The 13795-nt window shown below is 49.5% G+C and overlaps 1 protein-coding gene across 1 annotated transcript in view; it reads right to left on the reverse strand.

The window, feature by feature from the left end:
- Nucleotides 1–8204, reverse strand: part of NAPA (NSF attachment protein alpha) — a 179139-nt gene extending 170935 nt beyond the window's left edge. The window contains exon 1 of the mRNA XM_078661084.1: nt 8017–8204. Coding sequence (XP_078517210.1) covers nt 8017–8114 — 98 coding nt within the window. The 5' untranslated portion in view covers nt 8115–8204. The remainder of the gene's footprint in view (nt 1–8016) is intronic.
- Between the last annotated feature and the right edge of the window lie 5591 nt (nt 8205–13795).

Below are 13795 nucleotides of genomic sequence, written 5' to 3' on the forward strand. Positions count from 1 at the left end.
GAGAGAGAATGGAGGGGACAGAAAAAGAAAGGGAAAGCGCGAGGGGTGGAGGAAGAAAGATCAGGGGCTAGAGACAGTGAGATGGTGTGACTGTGAGAAGGGTGACAAGCAGATAGAAAGAGACACAGGATAAGGAGACAGGGTGAGAGCGACAGCAAGAGGCAGAGAGTGACGTCACAGGTGGAGGGTGCGATAGAAAGTGAACGTTTGTGTATGGGAATGAGAGAGAGAGTGACAGAGAGAGAGAGAACCATCGAGTGCTGTAGTGAAAAGATAGGTGCCTGGACGCTTTGTATGTACATCCGTCTCATTACTAGTGCAAACACAAAAGTTTCACCTTTTTAAAGCACATGGATGGATGACAGCCAGCAACACATGATTGGGGGTAGGAGGAGTAGAGTGTGCGTGTGTGGGGGGGGGGGGGGGGGGGAGACACGACGTGAAGGGTGGAAGCAACAGGGTTGACCAGAAGCTACACGGATGGCATGTGTGGAAAGGGAAGAAGCAGAGGGCCTCATGCCCAGTAGTCCGAACAAGAAGTGTGTGTGTCAGTCGAACAAGTTTAAACAAGAAGGACTGGGCGAGAAGGGAGGGGGGGAATGGCAGCAGCAGATGAGCCTGATTAAAGCTGATGAAAAGGGAGGGGGAGGAGGGAGTGCGATGCGAGCAGCAGCAGGGAAGGGGCGGAGAGGAGGCTCTGATGGAGAGCGACGCAACCACGACCATACACAACATTGGTGGGCCACTTGCGAGATCAAAAGATGCTTTAAAGACGAGCAGCGAAATTGATTTATGCCCGGTTTCAGTAACATTCAGCTATTGCACCACTTAGGTGACAGGATAAAACAAGCAACACACCAAGCAGATGAGCACAAAGTAAAAGCGGCGCTGTTATTTAATAAAGGCCTAAGGGCATGTTGTGTCAGAGGTGGGAGGTGTCTGGAAGCGGCACTGTTACTAAATAAATCAAGGAGCGCAGGCATGCTGTGACGGAGGTGTGAGAGGTCTGGCAGGGAACAGATGGCCTGGCCGTGAAGCAGGGGGTGGGGCAGCGCTGGGGAAGCCTGTGGGAGGGTGATTGATGCCTTTGATGTGGGGAGGGAGGAGAGCCTTTTGCGAGCCTTGTGCAGGAGAAATGAACAGATGTCCGTGAGGTGTGGGAGGAGTGCCTGATGCGCGTGCTTGTTTGTTCACGTGATTCACGTGAACTGAAAGAAAACCGCGGCTGAAAGCCCTTGGTGGTTTGACGAGGATTTTGCCGACTTGAATTCTCGCTCCCTCAATGCGCTTGCGCGCATTGTAGGTCACGAGACCTAAAAAACTCCACATGCTGTCAGGACCCTTTTCTACATTAATTGAGGCTCTCCAGACCTAAGCAATTAAGTGGTGAACTGTATACTTAGTTATTTGTACAAACGTCACCAACAAAATAAAAGTTTTTATTAATCCCCCCAAAAAAAAGTATTTTCGTTTTTTTTTCTATATTTACTGCAAGCTGATTTTGATCAATGCAAGTCTGCAAATGTTCCGATTTCCTCATGAGGACTATGGCAGTTTAGTCCATTAATTTAATGTCACCTGCATAAATTAAGAGTAAAATAAGGGCCCATCTTTTTTAGGTGAGGAGTTTAGTTCAAAGTTTGGATGGGGCTTTGCTAAATGCAAAGCAAATATTTTCAGTGCCAAGATAGTGCCTTGCTTAAGGCCATACAGTAACTCACTATTAGATGGCAGATGAGAGCTATCTCGACCTGTGATCAACCCGAAGAAAGGGGATCAGACAGGAGACCTGGACACATACTCTAAAGCCATGGTACACATAGTACGGCCCACGGGCCGCCAGCGGCCCGCAGACCTTGCAGGCAATGCAACTCTGTGTGTTTTTAAAAAGAGTGTTAGCAAACACTAAAGAGGGCCGCTGGAGCATGAGCGATAGAAGATTTACTACGTATGCTTGAGCGGCCGTCTTTGGTGTTTACTGACCGCCTCTGTGACTGGAAGCAAAGGCCCTTTAACCCGTTGACCGCGGTGCAAATTCCGCTGCGGTGCTGGGGAAATAAAGAGTGGGCAGAGTTTGGATGGCCCCTGGATGTCCACCGCACACACCCACTGTGACGTCCGCCGCATGCAAGGGGTTAAAAGTCAGCTGTTGCTCTTTCACAGCTGACTTTTAGGGAGCCTTTTGGAAAGCTTTCTGCTTCCTTTGTTGCAGATGATGCACGCAGCTCTGACACGATCTGCTAGCGCCTGCACCCTCGGACAACATTGGGAGTACAGCAGGGGCCTCCAAGGATCAGGCCAGCCTGCTTCCCTCCTCGCCACCCACAGAACCGATAGATGTTCGTCAGACGTGCCTGCACTCTCCAAGGCCAGCCATTAAGATTGCAGCAGGGGGCTCTTTCATTAAGACAAAGGATTAGAACACTTCCCTGGTACTGCATATGATTAAACTACACAATAAAGGTATTAAAGCTAAGGATACTGCATAATTACAGGAAATAATATTCACAGAAATTGAAGGGTGAATAATGCAATGGGGATAAATATTTTGCTCTTCTCAGGTCATGTGATCCATGAATGTTGTGGGATCCATGCTCTAGTGAACACAATATTTCACTATCTCATGCACTGAAATAAAATACTGCAAATATGTAGGCAGGCACAGAAGGAGTGTTTGCTGCACATTGATGGACACTGAGGCAAAGAATCCCAAGTGTTCGGTAAATGAATATTGCACAATCTCAGGTGTTAGGTAAATGAACACTGCACAATCCCAGACATTCAGGGTAAGGAATTCTTAAAATCCCAGGTAGTTAAAAATGTTTTCTATTTTATGCATTGTGCTAATAAATTCTGTACAATCCAAGTATTCCAGTCAACAACCATTGAGAAAAATGTATATCTGGCCAGTTAATAGGTAACTATGCAGTTATTATATGGACACACAAGGTTAAGGTACTGTATCCATATAATAACTGCAAGGGTGCCTGTGATGGAGCAAGGTTTTACACGTAAAGTGACTTGCTCGTACTCAACTTTCTCGTAATAACATTAATGTACTAATTAACATGTTTTTGTCATTAATATTTGCATTACATGACATAATAGGTATCTAAGGGAAGCTTGTCAATGTGATTTACTAACAATAATCCGCTTGCACTAAAATGGCTGCTGCTACACGGGATTTCCTACTGCGCATGCGCCGGTCATGCCCACGTGATATGCTTGGAGGGAAATCTTCTGCGCAAAAGAACTAAAATGGCCGTTATGTGTCCTAATGTGCAAGAAGCTTGCACCGCTGCCTTGCTAAGTTGTCTGTTTCGCATAATCTCTAACACAATAGTATAAAATAAAATAATGGGAGTAGAGTAGAAAGAAGTGGTATACAGTGTATTCATTTTTTCTGTGTCTCTAAAACTGTTCTTTTCTATTTTAACATGATAAACTGATTGGGCCTAAAACGCTTTGCTGAACACCATCTTTGGAGAAACTGCGCCTGTGCGACAAATGTCCTGAAGCCACTGAAGCTGTAGCCTTGAAATCAAGCCAAGACGGACATGGAAGGCGGAGAAGAATGAAATTCTTGCCTTGACAGAGGAAGCTGAATTGATAAAACTGTTTATTAAAATAAAACATTTGATACATTTCATTACCAGGAGGAATAAAGAGAACATGAGTGGATAAAATAATGGGAGGAAATGTCATGAATACATGATTGACAAGTTGCCTCTAAAAATATGGTGTGATGGCTACCCCTCATTCTTGTCCAATAAAATTGTGGGATTCACACATTTGCAACATTTGGGGGTGGTACACTGACCTGAAAAATAGTATAACTAGGGTAGGCTTAGCTAGCTAGATTGTCCGACTTGTCCGAATAGCTGCCCAGTCACTGACCCAACGCACTCAGCAGGTGATCGAGAGCAGAGTTGCTGGCGGAGTACTCTGTCAGAAGATTTGATAATCCAATCGGGGTTATTGGGAAGGAGATCGATAACCCAATCGGGGTTCGACTTAGCTGCAGAGAGGGTTTTAATGCTGGCGTTTTGAACTTTTACTCTGGTACGAGTCTTAACCTGTGGTGGTCCTGTCCTGATAAAATTTGGTCAGTATCCTGTCCTGGTTACGATTACTGACTTGCACCTGTTCTTTTCTGCTGGCACCTGTACTTTGGGATTCTATTTCTTTGACTATGACCAGGATTGGTCATCACACCGGAATAGGTAACTATTAAGTGTGGATTTGTCATTGTTCTGTTTTCCTTTTCTCTTACCCACCCTCTGTATAAATGCTTAACGATATTTTTCTCCAACTGCATTTGCAATGTTATATTTTTCATGAATCTGCATTAGTTTAAACAATAATAGGGAATTCATTTGAATTTCATGTTTATACATTTTCAAAGATTTACTCAGATAAAGATTTTAAACCTTTCCCGAGTTTGTGGTGATTTATCAAATGCTAAATGTTATTATTGCTATATATTTCTCTATAACTCCCTTGATCCTTAGGACTTTAGGTATCGCGGACTTGGATTGGTAAAATAAATGGTAAAAAACCTCAATTGAATAGAGTGTGCAGGTTTACCTGTTTAATATATACATAGATATAAGGGCCCAGGTGAGTATGGTGAGCAGGTGAGCTTGCGCTCTATCACCTGTTAACTGGTCAAATATACATTTGTAGGGCTCGCTTGGCGTTGCAGTGCGAAGCGCTGCCGCTAGCAAGCCTTATTGTCGTCATTTTGCCTCCCCAAGTGATACAGACCGGTGCACTAGCAGGCTGTGAACGCGCGAGCCGCAGGGAACGCCAACGTGCACGCTCACGGCATCACGCTCCTGCCCTCCCGCGTCTCTTCCAACGCGCGCTCCAGGCCGACTTGTCTGTTGCTGTGCTCCGTTTCCAGAGGCACAGCCACGAACAGCGGACGAAGCGCACAGTTCACCTGACGAATACACATTCCGTGACCGTGTTACGTAAAACCGAAAGCCTGCCCTGTGCGCATGAATGTGCGGATACGTCTCCGCCCACACTTGAGCCCGCCCCCAGTCAGACATGGCGGCGCCCATCACCAGTAGGTTACTGTGCGCTTCCCTGCACCTCCTGCCTAAAGCCGGGCCTGTTCTTCGGCTGGTGTTGCGGCTAGGAGCCTGCGGAGCCCGTGATTTTAGCGTGTTCCCCTGCAAGGGCAGGTAAGTGCCGATGAGAGCAGGAAGCGGCGTTTTCCCGCAGGCGCAGTGTGAGCCGGTAAACAGGTCTGTCAAGTGACCGCCGACCGGCCGGTGAGTTTGTCTTAAGGAAAAATGATACAACCAGTCCATGCCATCAGAACGCCCCGATGGCCATGTATCTAAACCCTACTGCTCCCGGCAAATCCTCGTGCTTCAGATCGACCCGTATTCTCTCGACTCTGAAAAATAAGTGATACTCCATTGAAAGGACAAAGTTCGCGACCTTCATCGGTAAAGCTGATCCTTGTGTAGTAGACCTGCCATGGAGTGAACAGCAGAAAGCGGAGCACAGGTGTGCAGTAAAGGCGAGCAGGTGGAAGCAGAACGGGAGTGGGTTTGTTTAGCATTCTCAGTTCTATAGGACTAAGAATTAAACTGGAACATGCGGCGTTGACTAATTAAATGAGGCGAAATATTGGAGTAAAATGAAGATACTGTGAAAATGATGGGACAAAAAAAAAAAAGAGTACAGTTTATGAATTGCCTATATCACATTTCACAGTTCAGTTTGTACAAATATCCCATTTTGTGATACTTTCTTGAAATTGCTTTTGGTTGGGTGAAACCCGAACACCTCTGAGCAGAGGCCTTTGAGATTGCCTTCAATGATGTAATTGATTAAATCAGGGTATTTTCAGATGAAGGTGACACAGATTAAGTGATAGTGCTGGATCTCTCTCTGTTGCCTTTGATATGGGAGACCTTCGGGTTCTCCTGACTAGAAATAATTGAAAGTCCAGTCCCTCACATGTCTCTTGAAGAAGGTAAGTTTATTCACAGAAGGAAAGAGACCCCCATACCGATGTCCTGCCTGGCACAGCTCCAACTGACTGCCCACACATAATTCCCACGTTCCAAAGGTGACATCATGGAATGTTAGATGTCAGAAGGGTGTGCAGCCTCATTGTGGCCAATGCTGCCTAAGCATAAAACAACACATCTCCCTATCTTGGGGAAACAAAGAAACCCCGACCAACAATGGACAAAACAACAGGAGAAAAGCGCACATAAAGATACAGTGGATAGGTTGGACTACATGACACAAACCTCCCACCAAATTACATAAAGGAACACGCATTGAAAATGCAATAGGTCTTGCCTTTGATTAAGTTACAGCCATTTGCTTTGCTAATGGTATTGTATAGCAAAGCCAATGGCTAACTTAATCAAAGGCGAGGCCTATTGCATTTTCAATGCTTGTTCTTAATGGTTGTTGACTTGAACTACGGACCATCTCAGTGCTCTGAAAGTATGTCCTTGCAGGAATTATATTGACACACAAGGTTACATTACCACTTTGATTTGATTTCAAAAGGTGGTGATTTTTTCTCTCTAGCCCCACCCCCACCCCTACTGACCCCGCACCCATTGACCCAGCCCCCACTGGTGTTGCCCTCTGCCACAAACCACACTGTCAATTTGGCCTCTAGAGAAAGTTTGTGAGTACCCGTGCTCTACAGTGTAATTCAGTAAATTTCTTCCAGAGATGTGCTCCGTTGACAAATACAAAATCTACACAGCAACCGAGGTGTCATCAACCGAACTAGGCCCAAAATGATAGTAACTGCACCACAAATCACTAACTACATGATTTGTAGGATGGAACTTCAATACGCTAGTTAAATAAGGCGCAAACCTTGATTTTAAACTTTGCAATCAGTTCATATGGTACAGCACAAATTGGCCTCTTCTAAACATTTAAACAAGAGAATTGGTATGGGTTCAATCAGTACGTTGAATGGTAAATATAGAAATACTAGTACTCACTATCTAGAGTACTTTTTTGCTCCTGAGAAACTGAGTTTTTCCCCCAGGAATTTATTGTAGAAATTCAAAACCCCTCAATCTAAGATACTTCTGCATTAGAAATACTACAAACATTAAGCTTCCATTTCAAACAGAAAAACTTAAATATTCAAAGACTGGCAGTGTTAACCTAGTAAAAAAAATGCCTAAAATCTCAGGGGCAGTGAGGGGATTCGCCACACGAGGCGGAAGATAAGGTTACGATACAGTGGGAGAAGCATTAGAGACAAGCGAAGAAAGACAACTAGGAGACGAGGGGTGCATGGGAGATGACAAAATGCAAGCGGGAGACGTCATACCACAACAGACTAAAAACTGGCAAATATCGCAAGAGACAAGTATAAGGTTATATTACGATAGACACGCGGAGAAAAAGTCAGGAGGAATGAAATATGTTGAGGCACCAGCACAAAAGAGGTCGGCAAGAATGCGAAAGCAACACAATAGAGAGCAAAGAGTTAAAGTGGTGCAATAAAGGGTAGCGAGGAAAAACAACAAAAGATCTGAATAAAAAACCTGCGAGATGCACGCAGATACGTGAAACGGGCGATAGAAAGAAAATTTCGAAACATAATAAACACAAAATGTGTCCTGGTGAGCAGAAGAAAATCCGCACTCTCGACTCTGGTACCCCCAGTTCACCACTCATTCTATGCACTCTGCTCCTCACTCCGTGCCGCATCATGCCACCCTCGACATCTATCCTGTCCCCATCACACCCGCTATATGTCTCTAGGTCGGTCTCCATCGACCTCATCTCCTACCCTAGCCTCCTCCACATATGTATACCATACTCACTATCTCATAACCCTGTCACCTTTACATGCCTCCACTATCCTCCTCTCTACTCATCCCCTGCAAAGCCCCCTACTCCTTCCTCTTTATCTCTCACGCTGTTCTGCTCTTCGTCCCCTCCTGTCCAATGCCACCCTCTCTTCCCAAGTCCCTACCGTTCCCCTTAGCATCCCAACAACCTCACCCGAAGAGGCCACTGAAGAAGGACTTGGAAGAACGCAGCTTCGCATCTGCGTCGGCCATAAGCGCTAGCGCCTCTTTCTCTTTAGCCGAGGTATCCATGGCTGTTTCTGTACACCACCAAACAGCAGGGATGACAAGCAGCGAGCCGATTGCGTCACTTCCGCCTCACACTGACAGCCACCTACTCCCGAAATGTTCATGCGCAGATCAAACTCATTTGGACGAGCTACCGTTCTCTTGTCACGTGATCGTCAGCTCCGACTACGCACGCGCTCAACAGAATCAGGAAGTGAAGCAGACAGCGTACTGCCTGGCGTGAAAATGACCGAACCTTTTGAAGCTTCGTTTATCACCACGGTGGAGCTAAACGCGCAAATATAACAATAGACAGAAACTGCTGCTGCTTATTTTGCAAAAAAGCAGTATCCCAGGGACCTCCCCTTCACAATAAAAATGAAAAGGACTCACCGGACGCGCCGCCGTCGTACTGGCATGTTTAGTTGGTTTCCCGACTCCAGTGCATGAGAAATTAAACTTGTTCGTTCGTCATAATCGTGGCCCTGGACAATGCCATTTGTCGTGGGATCGTCATAATTGGCTCTAGGCGCAGGAATTACGTTGTCCTGGACACGGGAATTAGGAAGTCCTGGACAATACGTGTCAATTTACCCTAATTTTAGCGGTGTCACCCCCATATTTTCGTGTCCATTCCCAATTCACCTAACCGGATTACCCTCTCACACGTTTGACTTCACCCATATTTTCATATTCAAGAGCAGGGCTTTAAGTGGGATGAAAATACTGGGGGGTCTCTCAAGGGGGCGTGGCAAATATAGTTAAGGATGTGGCTTAAAAACACGTAAGCTAAAAATGTGTGTTTAGCATAGTCTGCCACCTGACTGGTATTTTGTTGTTTCTGTCATTGCATCCAGATATATGATACAACAAGTAACATCATACCAACAACAAGTCAGGACTATTGGCTTTGTCACTGGTTGTTAGTTGCATAAGATAAATGAGCAGCAACTATGACTTATTAATATTGAAAAAGCTTCCACTTACAGCCCTGGTAACACCACGACAATGTTGCTCCTGAGTTTCAAAAAGAGAAGGGAAATCCGGAGAGAAAATTACTCTCTTTAAAGGATTTTCCTTCCCCTATAACACTCGAAAAAAACGGTCCGCCTGTGCCAGGGCACAAAACAGAGCCCGATAGAGACCCGTTTCGAGGCCTCCTTAAAAAACTGCCGGTTCTCCGATCCGGTGAGACCTGGCCCACTTAAAGCCCTGTTCAAGAGGTTTATGGCCTCACATTGTGGGATCCAAGGCCGGCCTTTTACGGGTGAGTTGGGCCCAGGCTCGGGCGCCACTATTCCCAGGGGCGCAGCAGGTTGCTGCCTGACTCAATGTTATGCAAGCAGCAGCTCGTCCATCCCACTAGGTCTCAATCTGGTTGATTAAAGTCTTTGTAATCAGCTCATAGTGCACCTAAACTTAATTCTATGTGGAAGCGGAGGCGAGGATTATGCATAAACTTTCTTCACTTTATTGACAGCAAGTACAAAGGTAATACAAAAAAACACTCCTTGAACTACATATCCCATGAACCAAGCCGTAACCATGGATACCAAGTAACCAATCATAGTCCATTAACCAAGTCCATATAAGCAAACCTACAGCATAGTCCTTCCTCTTTCTTAATTGCTGCCCCCGTCAGTTAAGTCCCTTCACGCACTTATTTGCCTTTGGGGATTTGACGCGTGGGCAATTTGGATATTATTCGACGTGTAATTTTGATAGTGACTGTTTTGTATTGCGGACTGTTCACCCGCTTGGTGTTTTGATGCGGTAGGCTTCGGCCCGAGCATCTTTCTTTTACTTTAGCGCGAGTGCGCTGTGTGGTGCCGCCTCGCGCTACCGGCGCTTCTCTATTCCTCCACAGCGCCCTTTGTGCGCGTGTGATAGGAACGCGCAGGGACTTATAGTGCTTCCTTCCTGGGCATTTCTGTCCCTCCCCCCTTCACCTGACACCGCTTTGCGGTAGGATTGACTGGCTAGGGTTGTGAGAATTACCCACTACTGTCTGGGCAAGTCCACTCAAGTACAAAAGACACTATGGGGAGCACTCATGGGAAACCGGGGCTGTCTCTAATATCTTGGAATATTGCTGGACTTATAGGTAGATTGGAGGATGATGCGTGGTTGGATTATGTAGGAGCCCAGGGGATCCTGTGTTTACAGGAGACCTGGACTAGGACTGCCTGTGACATTGAGGGCTTTCAATCATTTAATGTTTTGGCCGTTCCATCGACATCTGGGAGGGCAAAGGGTGGTATAATGACAGCGTTGTCCATAAAACTACAGAAGTTGACAACTTCGAAACTAGTGGACACAAATTGGTATCAATTGTTGTTATTGGAGCATCTTTTCCCAGAACCTGTGTTGCTAGTCAATTGGTATCACAATATCTTTAATGGACGTGACACATCGATAATTCAAAGTCTGGAGAACGCAGTCAATCAATCAATCAGAGCATTTATATAGCGCACTACTCACCCGGAGGGTCTCAAGGCGCTGGGGGGAGGGGGTCCGCTACTGCTCGAACAGCCAGGTCTTGAGCTGCTTCCTGAAGGCGAGGTGGTCCTGGGTCAGGCGGAGGTGGGTCGGAAGGGAGTTCCAAGTCTTGGCGGCCAGGTAGGAGAAGGACCTTCCTCCTGTGGTGGCTCTTCGGATGCGGGGGGACGGCGGCGAGGGCGTGGCAGGTCGAACGCAGCTGGCGTTTGGGAGCGTAGAAGTTGAGGCGGCTGTTGAGGTATCCTGGTCCTCGGTTGTGTAGGGCTTTGTGTGCATGGGTGAGGAGCCGGAAGGTGATTCTCTTGTTGACCGGGAGCCAGTGCAGGTCTCTCAGGTGTCCGGAGATGTGGCTGCGGCGGGGGATGTCCAGGATGAGTCGTGCTGAGGTGTTCTGGATCCGCTGGAGTCTTTTCTGGAGTTTGGCGGTGGTTCCAGCGTAGAGGGAGTTGCCGTAGTCCAGACGGCTGGTGACGAGGGCCTGGGTGACCGTCTTCCTGGTCTCGGTGGGGATCCATCGGAAGATCTTTCGAAGCATGCGCAGGATGTTGAAGCATGACGAGGAGACGGCGTTGACTTGTCTGGTCATGGAGAGGGAGGAGTCCAGGATGAAGCCCAGGTTGTGTGCGTGGTCTGTTGGTTTGGGTGCGCTGCCCAGGGCGGGGGGCTACCAGGAGTCGTCCCAGGCGGAGGGTGAGGATCCCAGGATGAGGACTTCCGTCTTGTCTGAGTTCAGTTTCAGGCGGCTGTTCGACATCCATTTGGCTACGTCTGTCATCCCTTCATGTAGGTTGGCTCTGGCGGTGGCGGGGTCGTTGGTGAGGGAGAGGATCAGCTGGGTGTCGTCGGCGTAGGAGATGATGTTCAGGTTGTGCTGGCGTGCGATGTCTGCGAGGGGGCTCATGTAGATGTTGAAGAGTGTTGGGCTGAGCGAGGAGCCTTGAGGAACGCCGCAGATGACTTCGGTGGCTTCCGATCTGAACGGGGGGAGGCGGACTCTCTGTGTCCTTCCGGCGAGGAAGGAGGTGATCCACTCCAGTGCCTTCTCCTGGATTCCGACGTTGCTGAGGCGCTGTACTAGGGTACGGTGGCAGACAGTGTCGAAGGCCGCGGAGAGGTCCAGGAGGATGAGGGCCGCTGTTTCTCCGTTGTCGAGCAGGGCTCGGATGTCATCGGTGGCTGCGAAAAGGGCGGTCTCGGTGCTGTGGTTGGCCCGGAAGCCAGACTGCGAGTGGTCGAGGGAGCCGTTCGTCTCGAGGAAGGCGGCCAGTTGCTTGTTGACGGTCTTCTCGATGACTTTGGCCGGAAACGGGAGCAGCGAGATGGGGCGGTAGTTCTTGAGGTCGGTTGGGTCTGCTGATGGTTTCTTGAGTAGAGCGCTGAGTTCGGCGTGCTTCCAGCTCTCCGGGAAGGTGGCAATGTCGAAGGAGGTGTTGATGATGTCCCGCAGGTGGGGTGCGATGACAGCGTCGGCCTTGTTGAAGACGTGATGAGGGCAGGGGTCTGTCGGAGATCCGGAGTGGATGGAGTTCATCGTGCGGATGGTGTCTTCGGTGCTGATCGGGGTCCAGGCGCGGATGGTGGTGGTGGGGGGCGGTGGTTCGGTCGTGGCGTGCGTAGGTTGAGTGCTGAAGCTGTTGTGTATGTCCGCGATCTTGTTGTGGAAGTAGGAGGCGAGGGAGTTGCAGAGGTCTTGCGAAGGGGTGATGTCGTTGTTTCCGGCGTTGGGGTTGGAGAGCTCTTTCACGATGTTGAAGAGTTCCTTGCTGTTGTGTGTGTTGTTGTCCAGTCGTTCCTTGAATGCGTTTTTTTTGGTGGCGTGGATCAGCTGGTGGTGTTTTCGGGTGGCGGGCTTGAGGGCAGTCATGTTGTCCGGTGTTGGGTCTCTGTGCCAGGTTTTCTCGAGTGCTCTGCAGTTCTTCTTGGAGCTCTTGAGTTCGTCGTTGAACCATGGGGCTTTCTTGCTGCCGGGTCTGCTCGGCTGGGTCTTCAGAGGGGCGAGGTCGTCTGCGCAGTCGCTGATCCACTTCGTGAGGTTGGTGGCTGCTTGGCTGGGGTTGGTTGTGCTGGTGGGGGGGTTCTTGCTCAGGGAAGTTGCGAGCTGGTCTGCGGTGATCCTGTTCCAGCTTCTGCGGGGAGCCTGTTGCTGGTGATGGTGGAGCGTGGTCCTTCTGAAGTTGAAGTGGACGCAGCTGTGGTCCGTCCAGTGGAGCCCCGTGGCGTGGCTGAAGGCGATGTCCTTGCTGGAAGAGAAGATCGGGTCGAGAGTGTGTCCGGCGTAGTGTGTGGGGGTGGTCACCAGTTGCTTGAGTCCGAGGTTGTCCAGCAGGGTGGTGGTGTTGCGGTCGTTGTTCTCCAGGTGGAAGTTGAGGTCCCCGAGGAGGATGTAGTCGGCGGAGGGGAGGGCGTGCGGGCTGACGAAGTCGGCGATGTCCTCGCTGAATTGTGTGCGTGGTCCTGGGGGTCTGTAGATGAGGGTGCCTCTGAGGGTGGTCTTGGGGTTGACGTGGATCTGGAAGTGCAGGTGTTCGGCGGGTGCGAGGGTGTCGTCAGTGTTGGTCGAGATGCGGATGGTGTTCCTGTGGATGATGGCGATGCCTCCTCCTGTCTGGTTGGCGCGGTCCCTCCGGGTGATCTTGTAGCCCTCTGGGATGGCGATGGCGATGTCGGGCGCGGAAGAGGCGTTCATCCAGGTTTCCGTGAGGAAGGCGACGTCAGGGTCTGTGGTGTCGAGCAGGTTCCAGAGCTCGACGGCGTGTCTGTGGACGGAGCGGGTGTTGAGCAGGATGCACTTCAGGTGGGTGCTGCTGGAGTTAGGCTTGGTGGGAGCTGGTGTGGCGTGGGTCCGGTTGCAGGTGAACTTGCAGGAGTGACAGCTGAAGGGTCCGTGGGTGCGTCTCGGTGTGGCTCGGTAGCAACCCGGGGTTCGGCCGGTGTTGAGTTCGGTGGCGTCGTAGGTCCGTCTGGTCGTCTTCCGGCGGTGGGGTCCAGGGGTCATGGCACTGGGCGCGGTCCAGGCGCGGACGGGCGCAGACGGGCTTACCTTTGGCGCACCTTCGGCGCTCATTCGGTGCTCCCGCTGCGCGCGTCCGCTGCGCGGTCGCTGAGGGGGCGTCATAAGAGGGGAGCAGGTAGGGCGGGTCAGCTGGGAGGCGGGAAGGGGTGCCCAATCGTCTGGCGAGGGGGCGGGCCGCAATCAGGAGGCGCGG

The sequence above is a fragment of the Lissotriton helveticus genome, chromosome 9 (genome assembly GCF_964261635.1).
Source record: "Lissotriton helveticus chromosome 9, aLisHel1.1, whole genome shotgun sequence".
Lineage (NCBI taxonomy): Eukaryota > Metazoa > Chordata > Amphibia > Caudata > Salamandridae > Lissotriton > Lissotriton helveticus.